General features: G+C 32.0%; 2 protein-coding genes and 2 pseudogenes across 3 annotated transcripts; 2 read left to right on the top strand and 2 right to left on the bottom strand.

Moving 5' to 3' along the window:
• Nucleotides 1-2,132: 2,132 nt before the first annotated feature.
• LOC107947992 (pentatricopeptide repeat-containing protein At1g62914, mitochondrial-like) lies at nucleotides 2,133-3,213 on the bottom strand. The gene is made up of 3 exons (XM_016882483.1): nucleotides 3,128-3,213; nucleotides 2,560-3,038; nucleotides 2,133-2,476 (listed from the first exon to the last, which is right to left on the bottom strand). Exons 1-3 carry the CDS (start codon nucleotides 3,211-3,213, stop codon nucleotides 2,133-2,135), a joined length of 909 nt encoding a protein of 302 aa, XP_016737972.1.
• Nucleotides 3,214-3,370: 157 nt separating this feature from the next.
• Nucleotides 3,371-8,760, top strand: LOC107947993 (serine/threonine-protein kinase Aurora-1-like; annotated as a pseudogene).
• Nucleotides 8,761-9,629: 869 nt separating this feature from the next.
• Nucleotides 9,630-12,088, bottom strand: LOC107948765 (pentatricopeptide repeat-containing protein At1g63080, mitochondrial-like). Of its 2 annotated transcripts, none has more exons than XM_016883407.2 (2): nucleotides 11,985-12,088; nucleotides 9,630-11,873 (listed from the first exon to the last, which is right to left on the bottom strand). In XM_016883407.2, the coding sequence occupies exons 1-2, from the start codon at nucleotides 11,986-11,988 to the stop codon at nucleotides 9,733-9,735; spliced, it is 2,145 nt and encodes a 714-aa protein (XP_016738896.1). In that variant the 5' UTR covers nucleotides 11,989-12,088; the 3' UTR covers nucleotides 9,630-9,732. The 2 variants fall into 2 exon arrangements, with proteins under 2 accessions (XP_016738896.1, XP_016738895.1); XM_016883406.2 differs by having other exon boundaries at nucleotides 9,630-10,190; nucleotides 10,293-12,080.
• A 378-nt stretch (nucleotides 12,089-12,466) lies between these two features.
• On the top strand, nucleotides 12,467-14,904 carry LOC107947994 (serine/threonine-protein kinase Aurora-1-like; annotated as a pseudogene).
• The last annotated feature ends 1,413 nt before the right edge of the window (nucleotides 14,905-16,317 follow it).

Here is a 16,317-nt window from a genome sequence, read left to right as displayed (position 1 = left end):
AAATTTGGAACAGGGGATCCAGAAATCGCTCTGGCCCTATTTCACCAAAACTCAGATACCCTATAAAATACAAAACCTTTACCTGTTTTGCTTATTCCATATGAAAATAGACACAACGAGATTTAATTTCATATATTATTCACCATCAACCCATGTCTCTACAATTTCTTGTGATTTTTCAAAATCCCGTTATTTCTGATACTTGAATCTGTTTTTTTAGTTACTTTCACATTTTTCTTAGTTTTCATGTGATAGTTACTACTTAATCATACATACTATTAAACATGTATATCATCAGCCACTCTATTAGCTAATCATTAGCAAGTATTTACACATCATTCATTGATCATATCATATCAAAAGAAACCAAGTTCCAATACATGCCATACACAAAACGAAACGTCTAACTATACCAATGTGATTTCTTCGATAGTGTGATCGGGTCTCCGACGTTTCCTTCGATCCTTGAGTGGCTTGATAAAAACTATAAGAAAAAGAAAATAAAGAGAGTAAGCACTAGGCTTAGTAAGCTTACAAGAAAATAAATTACAACATTCAACATAATGAATAATTATACATAATGTCACCTAGCCTCATAAACTTTCTTTACTTCTCATTTTCTACCTTTTTCTTTACTCACTTACCTTCTTTCTTACCTGACCTTTCACTATTCATAAATATAATCTACCTTCCTTTTTGCTGATAATTCACTGTAATTTAACGTGTACAATGACCCGTTGAACCACTCGGAATACTAAGGATACTAGGGTCGTTCCTGTCATCAATATCCTGCCAATGCCATGTCTTCGACATGGACTTACATGAATTATTCCTGTCTCCAATGCCATATATATATAATATGGGCTTACATGGCTCATTCCTGTCTCCAAAGCCATATAACTGATATGGACTTACATGGCTCATTTCTGTCCTGTCCTGTCGTGTCAACCCCAATATCCTAACATTCCTAAGGTTCAAACGGGGCTTCCTAATGCTTTTTCTCTGTCACTTCGCCTTTAATTCGACTTTAAATATTCAAAGAAAATAAGTATATAAATGCTGGAAATTGACAATAATAATGTAAAATAAAAGAATATTTCATTTATTTACTGTAAACTTACCTCGATACAAAATGTGACTAAACTTTACAATTTAGTCCTTTACTTTTTCTTTTCCCCGATCTACTCCCGAATTTCACTCTTCTTGATATATAATAGCAAATTTAACTTATTTAATATTCACATTTATCAAAACATTCCTTGACCCAAACTTTGGAAAAATTACATTTTTGCCCCTAAACTTTCACATATTTGCACTTTTTCCCCAAGGCTCGTAATTTAAACTTCATCCTATTTTATTATGTTTTATGACATGCTGATCATTTTTCCCTTCTATGACAACATCAAATTCACACTCTAACATGTACTTATGACTATTAGGTATTTTTACCGATTAAGCCCTTTTACTCGTTTTCACTTAAAACCGAGTAGCACAATTTGTCTAACATAATTTAAAACCTCATATTCTATCATAAAACATCAAAATAAACACTTTTAACCTATGGGTATTTTTCCAAATATGAACCCTAACTTAAATTATTGCTAGCATAAGCTTTATCGAGCTACCGGGACTCCGAAAACGTAAAGAACATTAAAAACGGGGCTTGGAATCACTTACTATGGAGCTTGAAAGCTTGAAACAAACCCTAGCTATGGAGAACCCTTGAAATTTCGTGCTAATGAAGAAGATGATGAATTTTGTGTTATTTTTCCCTTTTTATTTCATTTAATAGCCAAATGACCAAAATGCCCTTCCTTATTAAACTTTCAAAAATTCCATCCATGTCCTATTTTGTCCATGAACTTAGAAATTGGTCAAATTGTTATTTAAACCCTCCTAATTAATATTCTAAAGCAATTTCATACTAAAAACTTCTAGAATGCAAGTTTTACAAATTATTCGATTTAGTCCCTAATCTCAACTTAAGCACTTTATGCATAGAATTTCATCACGAAATTTTCACACAATCATGCAATCATATCATGAACCTCAAAATAATAATAAAATAAATTTTTATACCTCAAATTTGTGGTTTCGCAACCACTATTCCGTTTAGGCCTTATTTCGGGATGTTACAGTTCCACTGCTTCGTCTAACCTTTTAGCTTTGCAATATCCATTGATCATGGTGTTGTAAGTAACTATATTAGGTGCACAACCCTTCTCAATCATCATCTGTAAATCTATTCTAGCTTTATCCATTTCGTTCCGCAAGCAATAACCATTAACTAATGCACTATAGGTAACGACATTAGGCTCGATTTCTTGCTTTATCATTGCGTCAACAAAATCCTCAGTTTTAGAGACCATCCCTTCCTTGCAATGCGCATAAACCAATGTACTATACGTGGAAACATTGGGCTCAATGTCATGCTTTCTCATCATGTTAACGATCTCTACAGCTTTAGAAATCATTCCTTCATTGCAAAGTGCATATTGTTATCAACCATTTCATTCAAAAGCCTTGTTGCCTCCTCTTGCTGTCTCGAATTACACATACCATGAATTAAGCAGCTATAAGTAATGGTATTTGGCCTAATGCCTTTAACCTTCTCTTCAGAAAAGAGATCGAGAGCCTCCTTTAATAGCCCTTTCTTACAAAGGCAGTCAATGACTGTGCTATATGTTACAATATCGGTTTCAAAATCTCTATCTTCCATCAGTCTTAGAAACCTAACAGCTCTATCTGTATTGCCACTCTTACACAACCCCTTAAGTATTATATTGTAAACAATCAAATTAGGTTGATACCCTTTTTTAGTCATTTCATCAAATATAATAACGGCCTCAGAAATCTTACTTCGATTACAAAGTCCATTAATCAAAGTCGAAAAAGTTACAGCACTAGGCTCAACACCTAACTTCAGCATTTTCCCTAAAATAGAAAACCCAAAACCAATTCGACCTAATTGACAATAGCAATTAATCAAGGTGTTCAAAGAATAACCATCCTGGGAAACGCCTAATAATTCCATCTGTCTATACATAGAAACAACAATGGCATAATGTTTCATCCTAACAATGGCTGCTAATAATTTATTGAATTCCACAATGGAAGGCTTTAGTACTTGTCAATCATCTTATTGAACAAAATCAAAGCATCGTCAACATTATCGAAGCCATCATCTATTTTCCCCTTTCCTCTAACAGACATGGGTTTCTTACTTAAGCTTCGATGTGGGTAGCAATGGTGTTAGAAGAAGAAAAAGAGTGGAAATTAGAAAGATGGATTCCCTCATTAACATGTGAATGAAGAATAAAAGAAGAAGGAAGCTTACCCATATCTTGAAACTAAGCAAAATGAAAAACCAATGAGGGGTGAGCTTGAAAATGAAAGCAGAAATGGCGGCGGCAGTAGCAGAAGAAGTGTAAATTTTGGGTTGCGAAGTGGTGTTTAGGGAAAGGGTTGGGAGCCTAATTTGGGTTAATTGGCCATTAAATCCATCCATGTTTTACCTTTCCAAATTAGAGGTGAGTATTCGATCGAGTCGAGTCGAATCGAGTAAAAAATTTTTGAGTTAGTCGAGTTGACAAATCCTATTTTAGCAACCGAACTCAATTTGAATTTTTTCCGAATCGAATTGAATCGAGTCAAAACAAGTCGAGTTAACAAATCCTATTATTTATATCTAATGTTGCGTTTAGATGGACCGATTATTTAACTAGTAGATGAAGTACAAGATTATTTAACTATATGAATAATATAATAATTTTACCTTTTAACTTAATAAGTAAACATTTATCAAAACGACGTAGTTTTACCTTTTAACTTAATTATTTTAAATTTTAACTTTTAAAAAAGTAAACATTTATCAAAATGACGTAGTTTTGTCTTTTCTTATTCGAATTTTCAGATAACTCGAATTGTATAATTCATATTCGAGTTAAATCGAAAAATTTAATTTTTTATTCGAGTTGATTCGAATAACTTGATTAACTCAAATAATTTAAACTATTTAATCCAAAATTTGAATTTTTTATAGAGTTTTTTGAATCGAATCGGATTTTCTCACCCCCTATTCCAAATGTATTTCAACAAATAGTTGTCCATGTCCATTATATTGTCAAATAATATTTTTAATTTTTTTTATAAATTTATAAATATTTTATATTTTTATGTTTTAAATTTAAAAAAAATAATAATATAAAAATCCTACATGTTATAAAAATTTAAAAATATATAAAAAATACTAAAATATATGTCTAGAATGAACAATTTGTTCATTCCCTATGTGTAAAAAATTATATTTCTTTTATAAATTAATATATTTTGTCACATGTCATCATGTTATTAGTTTATCATAGTCACATTAGTATATTTTAATGAGAAGAAATTGTATAAAACTATGATTCAAAGTCACCTATATCCATTTCTAATAGGAGAATGACAAATCATAATTTTCCTCCTAATATTCAGTATTTTTATTTGGATTTGAATTTTTTCAGGAAAAAAAAGCTAAAAATTAGGATGAAAAATCTGATTTGTCATTCTCCTATTAGAAAAAGATAGGGATGACGTGGAATAACAATTTCATACAATTCATTCTCTATTTTACTGGTATTAATTAGAACTTAAAAAAAATACAAAGTTAACTTACGGTTTCCAAGTTGAAGTATTACTTAGCTCAAATAAAAAAGGGATAAATCTTAAAATTATACATAAATTTTGATTTGGTGTGCAATTTGATACACAAACTTTAATTTAATGCAATTATACACATGAAACTTTGATTGTGGTTCAAATGCATACATGAAACTTTAATTTTGATTCAATCATGTACATTTAAAGAAATATATACATCAATTTAATTTTAGATTGCATTTTACCTCCCTCTACTCAAAAAATAGATAAATTAGTCCCTGTACATTAGATTAAAGAGCAAATAAATATTCTGTTAAATTACCATTCAATGTATGAATTATACATGTATGTCATGATGCAAAGGTCTGTTATAATTATTTTATTATTTATAGTTTATCCCCTTTAATTGTATTCTAATTCTAATTAAGTCCTTTTTTTATTTAATTTCAGCTTTTATAAACTATTTTATATGTTATTCGTTTTAAATTTCTTTATATAGTATTCATTTTAAACTGTTCTGATACATATTATTCTGAATTATTTTATATATTAATTACTTTACATTGCTTTATTTATTTATTTTAAACTCTTTTATATATTATTTTTTAATTGTTCTATTATTATAAATTTATATATACTATTTATTCTTAAACTTCTTTTTTATATGGATTATTGATTTTCAAAATTTTATATTGTTTATCTTAAACTCTTTTATACATTATTTATTTTATTTTTTAAACTATTTTTTATTTTATGTATATTATTTATTTTAAATTTCTTCTTACAAATTATTTATTTTAGACTTTCTATATGTTATTTTAAATTGTTATATATTATTTATTTTAAGTTGTGTTATTTTATTTTAAATTATTTTGTATATTAATTATTTTAAATTGTTTATACTATTCACTCTAAATTGCTTTTTATAATATTTATTTTAAACTTATTTTTTATGTATTAATTATTTTAAAATTGTCTCATTATTTATTTTAAATTGTTTGATGTTATTTATTTCATTCTTTTGATTATTAATGTTGGTATTTAAGTGACATATGTTATGTGATTATTGCCATTGTGTGTATTATAATTCGTTCATTCGTATTTTCTTATTATTGTCATTCACTTGTATAATATTGTATTCATGTATTATTGTTCCATGCTCATTACTATATTTTATTTCATGTCATCATATCGTGTATTAAGCTCCAATTAATGTATTTATCAAATACAGACTGTTTTGTTTTACTCCAAACAAAATAATGCACATTGTTAATGTTATAGTCGTTATTATTCAAAAGGAAAATTTTCAAAAATAAGGCAATGTTTCGTGTTTTGGAAATTCGAGAAATCGTACCCTAACTTACGGGGTTTCGATTTTCTTGTTAAACCTAAATAACCAAATATCCTTTTAGATTTCAAAATATATAAAGTTTTGATAAAAAAATTTAAAGGCAAACTTGTTCTCGAGGGTTTAAATGTCGCATCCTAACTTATGGGATGTGGCATTTTGTTATTTCGGGACGAGTGGGCCTTTGATGCTTGTTTCGATTTAATTCAAGCTTTTTTCAAAACGAAAATTAATAAAAATGGATCGTATTTTAATTCTTTTCAAATTTTCAGCCTTCGACATTAGGACATTAGTCAATCAATTAGGTATCAATTTTGGGCGTTACGAGGGTGCTAATCCTTCCTCGTACGTAACCGACTCCCGAACCCATTTTTTCGAATTTCGTAGACCAAAATTGCTGTTTTAATAAATTAAAATATTTTATTAAAACGACCAAATTACTAGGTGATCCGATCACACCTCCAAAAAAATCGGTGGTGACTCCATTTTCGTTTTTAAATAAAAGTCGACCCCCGTTTTAAAAGAAATGGTTTCGACAACAGTAACATAGTAAAGGTATATGACTTAATTGATCACTCTCACAGGAAATAGAACGTGGGACTGATAAGGAATACCTCTAAGCAGAGTGTTGCTAACAAAATTATAAGAATCCTTTTAGCCAAGTTGGAGCATGAAGATATGTTGGTGTGAAGAGGCGAACCTTCAAGCGTTTTCTTAGTGAGGAGTGCTTATAAGCTGCTCCTTGATGGTTGTTGTGATAATCAATTTACAGATCTTCAAAATTCCATAAGGGCTTTTACTGGAAATTGTGGAATTTAAAATTAACTACAAAAAAGAAAATTTCAACTTAGAAAATTTCTTGGAATTTTTTTGCCTACACTAGTTAATCTCCATAATAGAAGAATTGGAGTAAACACAACAAGCTCCAAATGTGGAGGTGGTTCAGAGACTATTGACTATGTGTTTAGGTAGTGTCTTGTAACAGTAGAAATGTGGAATAAACTTAATCTCGTGTCAATACTATCTTAACCATTTTTTGGATTTTTCCTGAATTGGACTGCTCAGCTGTTTAGAACTATGTATGTTTTTGCTTGTTTTATTAAGTACAAATAAAATGTCCAGCTTAATAACTTTTTCAAAAAAAAAAATGGTGTAACAAAAGGATGGTATATGGCATTCCCAAATACACATTGATGTAAAAAAAAAAAAAATACAAAAATAGCTTCTACGATTTGGATATAATCCATATGAGATATGACAGCCATAGTTCCTATAACTTTAGTTGGTTTCACAAAACTCCCAGATATTCTAAAGCATAATTGAAATTCAAGTTTGTTGACCACATCTTAAATTTTGTTCTAACAAAAATTAAATTTTATAAAAATACCCAAAATTCAAGATTGTTGCCTACATTCCAAATAAGAAACTGCAAGTGTTATATGTATGCAATTAATTACCACATGACTATTTGTGGCAAGATCCTTGTGTATTTTTCCAGTGGAGCAATCATATTGTGGCCCTCAAAGTTCTTTTTAAAAGCCAACTACAACAATCTCAAGTTGAACATCAACTACGTCATCCCAATATTTTGAGGCTTTATGGATATTTCTATGATCAGGTATAAGCCTATATTGATAATTCAACAATGTATGTATGTAATTGAAAATGTTATATATGAATTAACATTTGGTTTTCTGAATACAACCTTTTTGCAGAAACGTGTTTATCTGATTCTGGAATATGCAGCCAAAGGTTAACTTTACAAACAACTGCAAATATGTAAATGCTTTAGCGAAAGACGCGTTGCTACCGTGAGTTTCTTCTTGGTACTGTGTTTCAATGGATTCATATGTTGTATGCTTATGTTATTTGTTGCAGTATGTTGCCTTTTTAGCTCGAGCACTTAAATGTCATGGAAAGCATGTCATACAGAGAGATACCAAACCTGGGAACTTGTTAATTGGCGCACAGGTGATTCCTAACCCATGGCTAGTACTCGTTTGGTTATTCAATGAAAGCCTCATTGTGCTTATCTAGTCAATTTGGATTCCTTGTCTGGGTGAACTAAAGATTGCGGATTTTGGACGGTCAGTGCGTACATTTAATTGCAGGCGGACTATGTGTGGTGCACTATGTAGTAAACCATAAAACTAACTGGTACACTATAATGTTGAACTGTTTGTCATCTCATCGAACTAAGTTTCACCGTATATTTTATGTTCTCCACAGTTGAAAGTGTAGAGCATGATGCCAGTGTAGATATCTAGAGCCTTGGTGTGTTGTGCTATGAGTTTCTTTATGGAGTCCTGCCTTTTGAGGCCAAATAATATTCAGACACTTAGAGAAGGTATGCCCAAGCTGCGGACACTAGAGAACATGCTTAAAGCTCCGAAACAAAGAGAACATGATGGAAACTTAAGTTTCCTTTTTATAGCTTTTCCACTAGGGTACCTCTTTTGAGTACCTGTCCCAACTTCTTCACTCTTTTCCCCACTCATACGATTGTGCAAGTGGATTTGAAGTTCTCTCCAAAACTAATAGTTTCATCTTCAGCCAAGGACCTCATTAGTCAGGTTTCTTTAGTTGCCTCTATTACTTGCAATTATATAAATATAACGACAGTGCTCCATCATTGGCATATACTGAACACGCTTCAACATTATTTACAGATGCTTGTCAAAGATTCTTCCCAGCGCCTCCCACTATATAAGCTTCTTGACCATCCATGGATTGTTCAGAATGCTGATCCATCTAGCATATATAAAGCTTAAGATACGTTTGTTCCTCTATATTCTTCTCTCGATGAATATGATAATGCAAAGAATGTTCTGTTACTTAAACCCCATGAATCTGTTACTTTGCTTGTGTCTCCAAGCTTTGTAGGAATAACATATATTTGTATCAGTGGCCTATCTTACAGCACAAAGGAACGTCCAAAGTTATCTGTATTTAGGTATCTTTTTTTTTTTCCTTTGACAAATATTTACTTGTAAAGGAAATTTAATATATATACACAATAGCAAAGTTATGATTAGTAGATGTGGATAGACATCCTTGGACATCTATTATCCAAATACGTAGTACTAAAAATGTAGAGATATCCATTAATATTTGATATGAATCTATTGGTTACAAAAATACTTTTAATAAAATTTGAACTCAAGATAAATTTTTTTTTACTCATAAAAAATAGTTATATTGATAGGTATTAAATTTAAAGTTCTATTAATTAAGTTCCAAGTTTCATTGAAAATGAATACTTTATTTTACAATAGTTTTTGTGATAAAATAATGAAAACATTAAAATAATTTTCGGAAAATAAGTTCAGAAAAAAATTATCAAATAATGTAAAATGTTTTAATTAAAATCATTAGAACAAAAGAATATATTACATTTTTCAAAAAATCATATTGTTTTCCAAAAATCAATTTTCGGAAAATGTGTTTTCAATTAATCAAATAGACCCTAAATTTGATTGAATTCTTCTACACTTTTAAGAAGTTAAAAGTTCTGAGCAGTTAGAAACCAATGCTATTGTCATTGCAACAGATATTGGTTTTCCCCTAATTTCTCAACATTATCACCAACAAGATTCTCACTTACTACCACAAGTCAAAACAAAATCAACAAATTTGAAAATAGACAATAAACCTCATTCAAGTTTCCAGAATCTATCACTGTACAATGGTCACAAACCGTTTCATATTGCAAGTGATGATCTTTACACAATTTATGAAACATTTCAGAGCAAGATTGATTTATTTGAGTGTACAATGAGATCCATAAATAAGCTGGCAGTGAATATATCTGCAGAAAAGCCCTTCCCAACCATTTCTGTAAGAAGTTGCGTTGCTTTTGAGGCATAACTATTGCAAAGGAACCCCCGAATCATTACATTATAACAGCAGCTATTAGGCAAATAGTCATTATCTCCCATCCTCCCAAACAACCTGTATGCTTCATCTGGCAATCCCTCTTTACACAGTCCATTAATCATTATACAATAAGCATAAACATCCGGTTTTAAACCATTGTCTGAGAGTTGATGAAATAATTCCTTTGCAACTTCGATATGCCCAGCTTTGCACAACCCATCAATTAGGATAGTATATGGGACAATATCAAGTCCCAACCCCCTGTTTCGCATCGCTTGAAAAAGTTCCAATGCCTCTTCGATATGACCTGTTTTACATAAACCATCTAGCAAAATAGTACAGGTCACTATATCTGGAACTTGTCCTGAAGCAAGCATCTTTCTAAACAGTTCACAAGCAGTTGAAACTTTCCCTAACTGAAACATACCTTGCATAAGAGTGTTGTATGTGACAGTATCCGGGATTGGTCCCTTTCGAGATATTTCATGAAAGAGTTCCATTGCTTCGTCTAACCTTTTACCTTTGCAATATCCATTTATCATGGTGTTGTAAGTAACTATATCACGTGCACAACCCTTCTCAATCATCAAGTTGAAAAGTCTTCTAGCTTTATCCATTTTGTTCTGCAAGCAATGGCCGTTGATTAATGCATTAAGGGTAACAACATTAGGCTCAATGCCTCGCTTTATCATTGCGACAACGATATCCTCAGCTTCAGAGACCATCCCTTCCTTGCAATGCGCATCAACCAATGTACTATACGTGACAACATTAGGTTCAATGCCTTGCTTTCTCATTGTGTCAACGGTCTCTACAGTGCTGTATGTGACAGTATTCGGGATTGGTCCCTTTTGAGATATTTCATGAAAGAGTTCCATTGCTTCGTCTAACCTCTTCGCTTTGTAATATCCATTGATCATGGTGCTGTAAGTAACTATATTAGGTGCACAACCCTTCTCAATCATCAAGTTGAAAAGTCTTCCAGCTTTATCCATTTCGTTCTGCAAGCAATGGCCGTTGATTAATGCATTATGGGTAACAACATTAGGCTCAATGCCTCGCTTTATCATTGCGTCAACGATATCCTCAGCTTCAGAGACCATCCCTTCCTTGCAATGTGCATCAACCAATTTATTATACGTGGCAACATTAGGTTCAATGCCTTGCTTTCTCATTGTGTCAACAATCTCTACAGCTTTAGAAATCGTTCCTTCCTTGCAAAGTGCATCAATCAATATATTATATGTAACAATATCAAGTGAAATATTGTTATCAACCATTTCATTCAAAAGCGTTGTTGCCTCCTCCTGCTGGCCGAAATTACACATACCATGAATTAAGCAATTGTAAGTAAAGATATCTGGTCTAATGCCTTTATCCTTCACTTCGGAGAAGAGATCGAGAGCCTCCTTCAACAACCTGTTCTTACAAAGACAGTCAAGGATGGTATTATATGCTACAATATCAGGTTCAAAACCTCTGCTCTCCATCAGCCTTAGAAACCTAACAGCTCTACAAGTATTACCGGTCTTACACAACCCCTTAAGCATTGTACTGTAAACAATCAAATTAGGTTGATACCCTCTTTCAGTCATTTCATCGAATATACTGACAGCCTCAAAAATCTTATCCTGATTACAGAATCCATTAATCAAAGTCGAAAAAGTTACAACATCAGGTTCAACGCCTAACTTCAACATTTTCCCCAAAAGAGAGAACCCAAAATCAATTCGACCTAATTGGCAAAAGCAATTAATCAAGATGCTCAAAGAATAAACATCGTGGGAAACTCCCAATAATTCGATCCGTCTATACATAGAAACAACAATGGCATAATGTTTCATCCTAACAATGGCTCCTAATAATTTATTAAATTCCACAATTGAAGGCTTTGGGTACTTTTCAATCATCTTATTGAACAAAATCAAAGCATCATCAACATTATCGAAGCGGTGGTCTCTTTTTCCCTTTCCTCTAACAGGCATGGACATGGGTTTCTTACTTAGGGCTTCGATGTGGGTAGCAATGGTGTTAGAAGAAGAAGAAAAAGAGTGGCAATTAGAAAGATGGCTTCCACCATTAACAACTGAACGAAGAATAAAAGAAGGAGGAAGCTTACCCATATCTTGAAAGTAAGCAAAATGAAAGCAGATATGGCGGCGGCAGTAGCAGAAAATTGAAAACTTGGTCAAAATAATGCATCGACATTCGATGTGCAGGGAAAATAATAAAATTCTATTTATATCAATATAATATTTGAATTAAAGTTATAAAATTCCAATATTAAATATCTTATATTTTTTACTCAATTAAAATATCAATATATATTATTCACTTATTATCTTATAATATTTTAACAAAATTACTTATTAATTTATTAAACAATAATAAAATTAATTAAAAAAATATGTTTATTACTAGAGCTGTTCATAGGCTGGGTCGGGTTTGAATTGGACCCAACTAAAATTTTAGGGCCGGGCCAAAAATAGGTCTAAATTTTACCTAAGCCTGACTTGGATAAAAATGTTAAAAATGTTTTAGAATCTAAGTACCATTCGCATTGTGATTTTTTGGAAACAAAGTTAGGAAATCCACCTTCTTATGCCTGGCAAACCATCTGGGCAACAAAGGGACTGCTACAAGACGGTCTTGGTTAGAAGGTTAGTAAAGGCAACCAAATTTCTATTTGAGAGGATGCTTGGTTGGTAGGGGCTAAAATTTACATATTTTATGAAAATATCAATGACAGTAACATAGTAAATGCATATGACTTAATTGACCACTCTCACAGGAAATAGGATGTGGGTTTGATAAGGAATACCCCTGAGGAGAGTGTTGCTAACAAAATTATAAGAACCCTTTCAGCCAAGTTGGAGGATGAGGATATGTTAGTGTGGAGAGATGAACCTTCAGGTGTTTTCTCGGTGAGAAGTGCTTAGAAGTTGTTCCTTGATGGTTGTTGTGATAACCAATTTACAAATTTTCAAAATGCTATAAGGGCTTTTACAAGAAATTGTGAAATTTAAAATTAACTACAAAACAGAAAATTATAACTTGGAAAATTTCTTGGAATTTTTTGCCTACACTAAATCTCTATAACAGAAGAACCAAAGTAAACACAACATGCCCCAAATGTGGAGGGGGTTCAGAGACTATTGATCATGTGTTTAGGGAGTGTCCAGTAACAATGGAAATGTGGAATAAACTTAATCTCGCCTGGATACTAACTGAACCATTTTTTTATGTTTTTCCCGAATTGGATCGCTCAGCTGTTTAGGATCATGTATGTTTTTGCTTGTTTTGTTAACTATAAATAAAATATCCAGTTCGATAAATTAAAAAAAAAAGAAAAAAAGGTGTAACAAAAGATGGTATATGGCATTCCCAAATACACATTGATGTAAAAAAAAAAAGCTACTACGATTTGGATATAATCCATTTGAGATGTGACAACTATAGTTCCTATAACTTTAGTTGATTTCACAAAACCCCGAGATATTCTAAAGCATAATTGAAATTCAAGTTTGTTGCCCACATCTTAAATTTTATAAAAATACCCAAAAATTCAAGATTGTTGCCTACATTCCAAATAGAAAACTGCAAGTGTTATATGTATGCAATTAACTACCACATGACTATTTGTGGCAAGATCCTTGTGTATTTTTCCAGTAGAGCAATCATATCGTGGCCCTCAAAAGTATTTTTAAAAGCCAACTACAACAATCTCAAGTTAAACATCAACTATGTCATCCCAATATATTGAAGCTTTATGGATATTTCTATGATCAGGTATAAGCCTATATTGATAATTCAACAATGTATGTATGTAATTGAAAATGTTATATATGAATTAACATTTGGTTTTCTGAATACAACCTTTTTGCAGAAACGTGTTTATCTGATTCTGGAATATGCAGCCAAAGGTTAACTTTACAAACAACTGCAAATATGTAAATGTTTTAGCGAAAGACGCGCTGCTACCGTGAGTTTCTTCTTGGTACTGTGTTTCGATGGATTCATATGTTGTATGCTTACGTTATTTGTTGCAGTATGTTGCCTTTTTAGCTCGAGCACTTAAATGTCATGGAAAGCATGTCATACAGAAAGATATCAAACCTGAGAACCTGTTAATTGGTGCACAGGTGATTCCTAACCCATGGCTAGTACTCGTTTGGTTATTCAATGAAAGTCTCATTGTAGTTATCTAGTCAATTTGGATTCCTTGTTAGGGCGAACTAAAGATTGCAGATTTTGGATGGTCAGTGCATACATTTAATCGCAGGCGGACTATGTGCGGTGCACTATGTAGTAAACCATAGAACTAACTGGTACACTACAATGTTGCACTATTTGTCATCTCATCGAACTGAGATTCACCTTATATTTTATGTTCTCCACAGTTGAAAGTGTAGAGCATGATGCCAGTGTAGATATCTAGAGCCCTGGTGTGTTGTGCTATGAGTTTCTATATGGAGTCCTGTCTTTTGAGGCCAAAGAACATTCAGACACTTAGAGAAGGTAAACCCGAGCTGAAGACACTAGAGAACATGATGGAAACTTAAGTGTCCTTTTCATAGCTTTTCCACTAGGGTACCTTTTTTGAGTACCTGTCACAACTTGTTCACTCTTTTCCCCATTCATAGGATTGTGCAAGTGGATTTGAAGTTCTCTCCAAAACCAATAGTTTCATCTTCAGCCAAGGACCTCATTAGTCAGATATTTTTAGTTGCTTCTATTACTTGCAATTATATAAATATAACAACAATGCTCCATCATTGGCATATACAGAACACACTTCAACATTATTTACAAATGCTTGTCAAAGATTCTTCCCAGCGCCTCCCACTACATAAGCTTCTTGACCATCCATGGATTGTTCAGAATACTGATCCATCTGGCATATATAAAGCTTAAGATACAATTGTTCCTCTATTTTCTTTTCATGATGAATATGGTAATGCAAAGAATATTCTGTTACTTAAACCCCATGAATCCCTTACTTTGCTGGTGTCTCCAAGCTTTGTAGGAATAACATATATTTGTATCAGTGGCCTGTCTTACAGCACAATGGAACATCCAAAGTTATCTGTATTTAGATTTTTTTTTTCCTTTTACAAATATTTACTCATAAAGGAAATTTAATATATATACACAATAACAAAGTTATGATTAGTGATTACAATTCTTATATTAAAATTACTATTTGCTAGTAGATGTGGATAGACATCCTTAGACATCCATTATCCAAATCTGCATTACTACAATTGTAAATATATCCATTAATATTCGATCTGAATCTATTGGTTACAAAAATGCTTTCAATAAGATTTGAACTCAAGATAATTTTTTTTGACTCGGTATTAAATTTAAAGTTCTACAAAATAAGTAAGTTCTAAATTTGATTGAAAATGATTACTTTATTTTACAACAGTTTTTTTTATAAAATAATGAAAACATTAAAATAATTTTCGGAAAATAAGTTAAAACAACAAGATTCAAATAGACACTAAACCTCGTTCAAATCTTTTATCACTGTACAATGTTTACAAACTGATTCACATTGCAAGTGATGATCTTTACCCAATTTATGAAACATTTCAGAGCAAGATTGATTTATTAGAGTGTACAATGAGATCCATAAATAAGGTGGCAGTGAATATATCTGCTGAAAAGCCCTTACCAACCATTTCCGTAAGAAGTTGGGTTGCCTTTGAGGTATAGCTGTTTTGAAGGAACCCCCGAATCATTACATAAGGTGGCAGTGAATATATCTGCAGAAAAGTAATATTCCGTATTTGGTAATTCGAGACAATCTTGCCCTAATTTACTAGGTTTCGATTTTTCTCATTTAACCTAAATAACGGAATATTCTTTTAAATCACAATACGAGTTTTGAAATAAATGCTTACTCTTGGAGATGCGAGGTATCGTGTCCTAACTTACTGAATACGACATCTTGTTACCTCGAGATAAGAGCTTTTGCAAATAAAGGCAATATTCGGTATTAAGAAATTCGAGAAAATGTGCCCTAACTTACTGGGTTTCGACTTTTCTCGTTTACCCTAAATAACCGAACATCCTTTTAATAAATTAGAATACATTAATTTTAAATAAAAGTAAGCTCATTCTCAAAGTTCGAGATGTCGTGTCCTAACTTACTGGGCGTGACATTTTATTACTTCGAGATGAGAGAGTCCTTAACATCTGTTTTAATTTATTCGATCATTTTTAAATTAGCATTAGTAGAAAGAGGGATCATGGTTTAAATTCTTTCAAGTTTTTAAATTTTTGACACTAAGACACTAATTAATCAACTAGGTACCAATTTTGGGCGTATCGAGGGTGCTAATCCTTCCTCGTGCGTAACCGACTCCCGAACCTGTTTTCTTGATTTGCGCGGACCAAAATCGTTGTTTAAATAAGTCAAACCATTTATTAAAAACAACCACTTT

This window comes from Gossypium hirsutum, chromosome A04 (assembly GCF_007990345.1).
Source record: "Gossypium hirsutum isolate 1008001.06 chromosome A04, Gossypium_hirsutum_v2.1, whole genome shotgun sequence".
Lineage (NCBI taxonomy): Eukaryota > Viridiplantae > Streptophyta > Magnoliopsida > Malvales > Malvaceae > Gossypium > Gossypium hirsutum.
Note: the sequence above shows the minus strand (reverse complement) of the source record. Positions and strands in the feature narration are given on the sequence as shown.

What these genes read in the sequence shown, in the direction of transcription:
- LOC107947992 (XM_016882483.1), bottom strand. Translation starts at nt 3,213, where the DNA reads ATGTCTGTTAGAGGAAAGGGGAAAATAGATGATGGCTTCGATAATGTT. An exon ending in TTCAATAAGATGATTGACAA is followed by an intron (nt 3,039 to 3,127) that starts GTACTAAAGCCT and finishes TTCTATGTATAG; the next exon opens with ACAGATGGAATTATTAGGCG. An exon ending in TTATAGCTGCTTAATTCATG is followed by an intron (nt 2,477 to 2,559) that starts GTATGTGTAATT and finishes TTTGCAATGAAG; the next exon opens with GAATGATTTCTAAAGCTGTA.
- LOC107948765 (XM_016883406.2), bottom strand. Translation starts at nt 11,988, where the DNA reads ATGGGTAAGCTTCCTCCTTCTTTTATTCTTCGTTCAGTTGTTAATGGT. An exon ending in ATACAACACTCTTATGCAAG is followed by an intron (nt 10,191 to 10,292) that starts GTATGTTTCAGT and finishes CTATTTTGCTAG; the next exon opens with ATGGTTTATGTAAAACAGGT.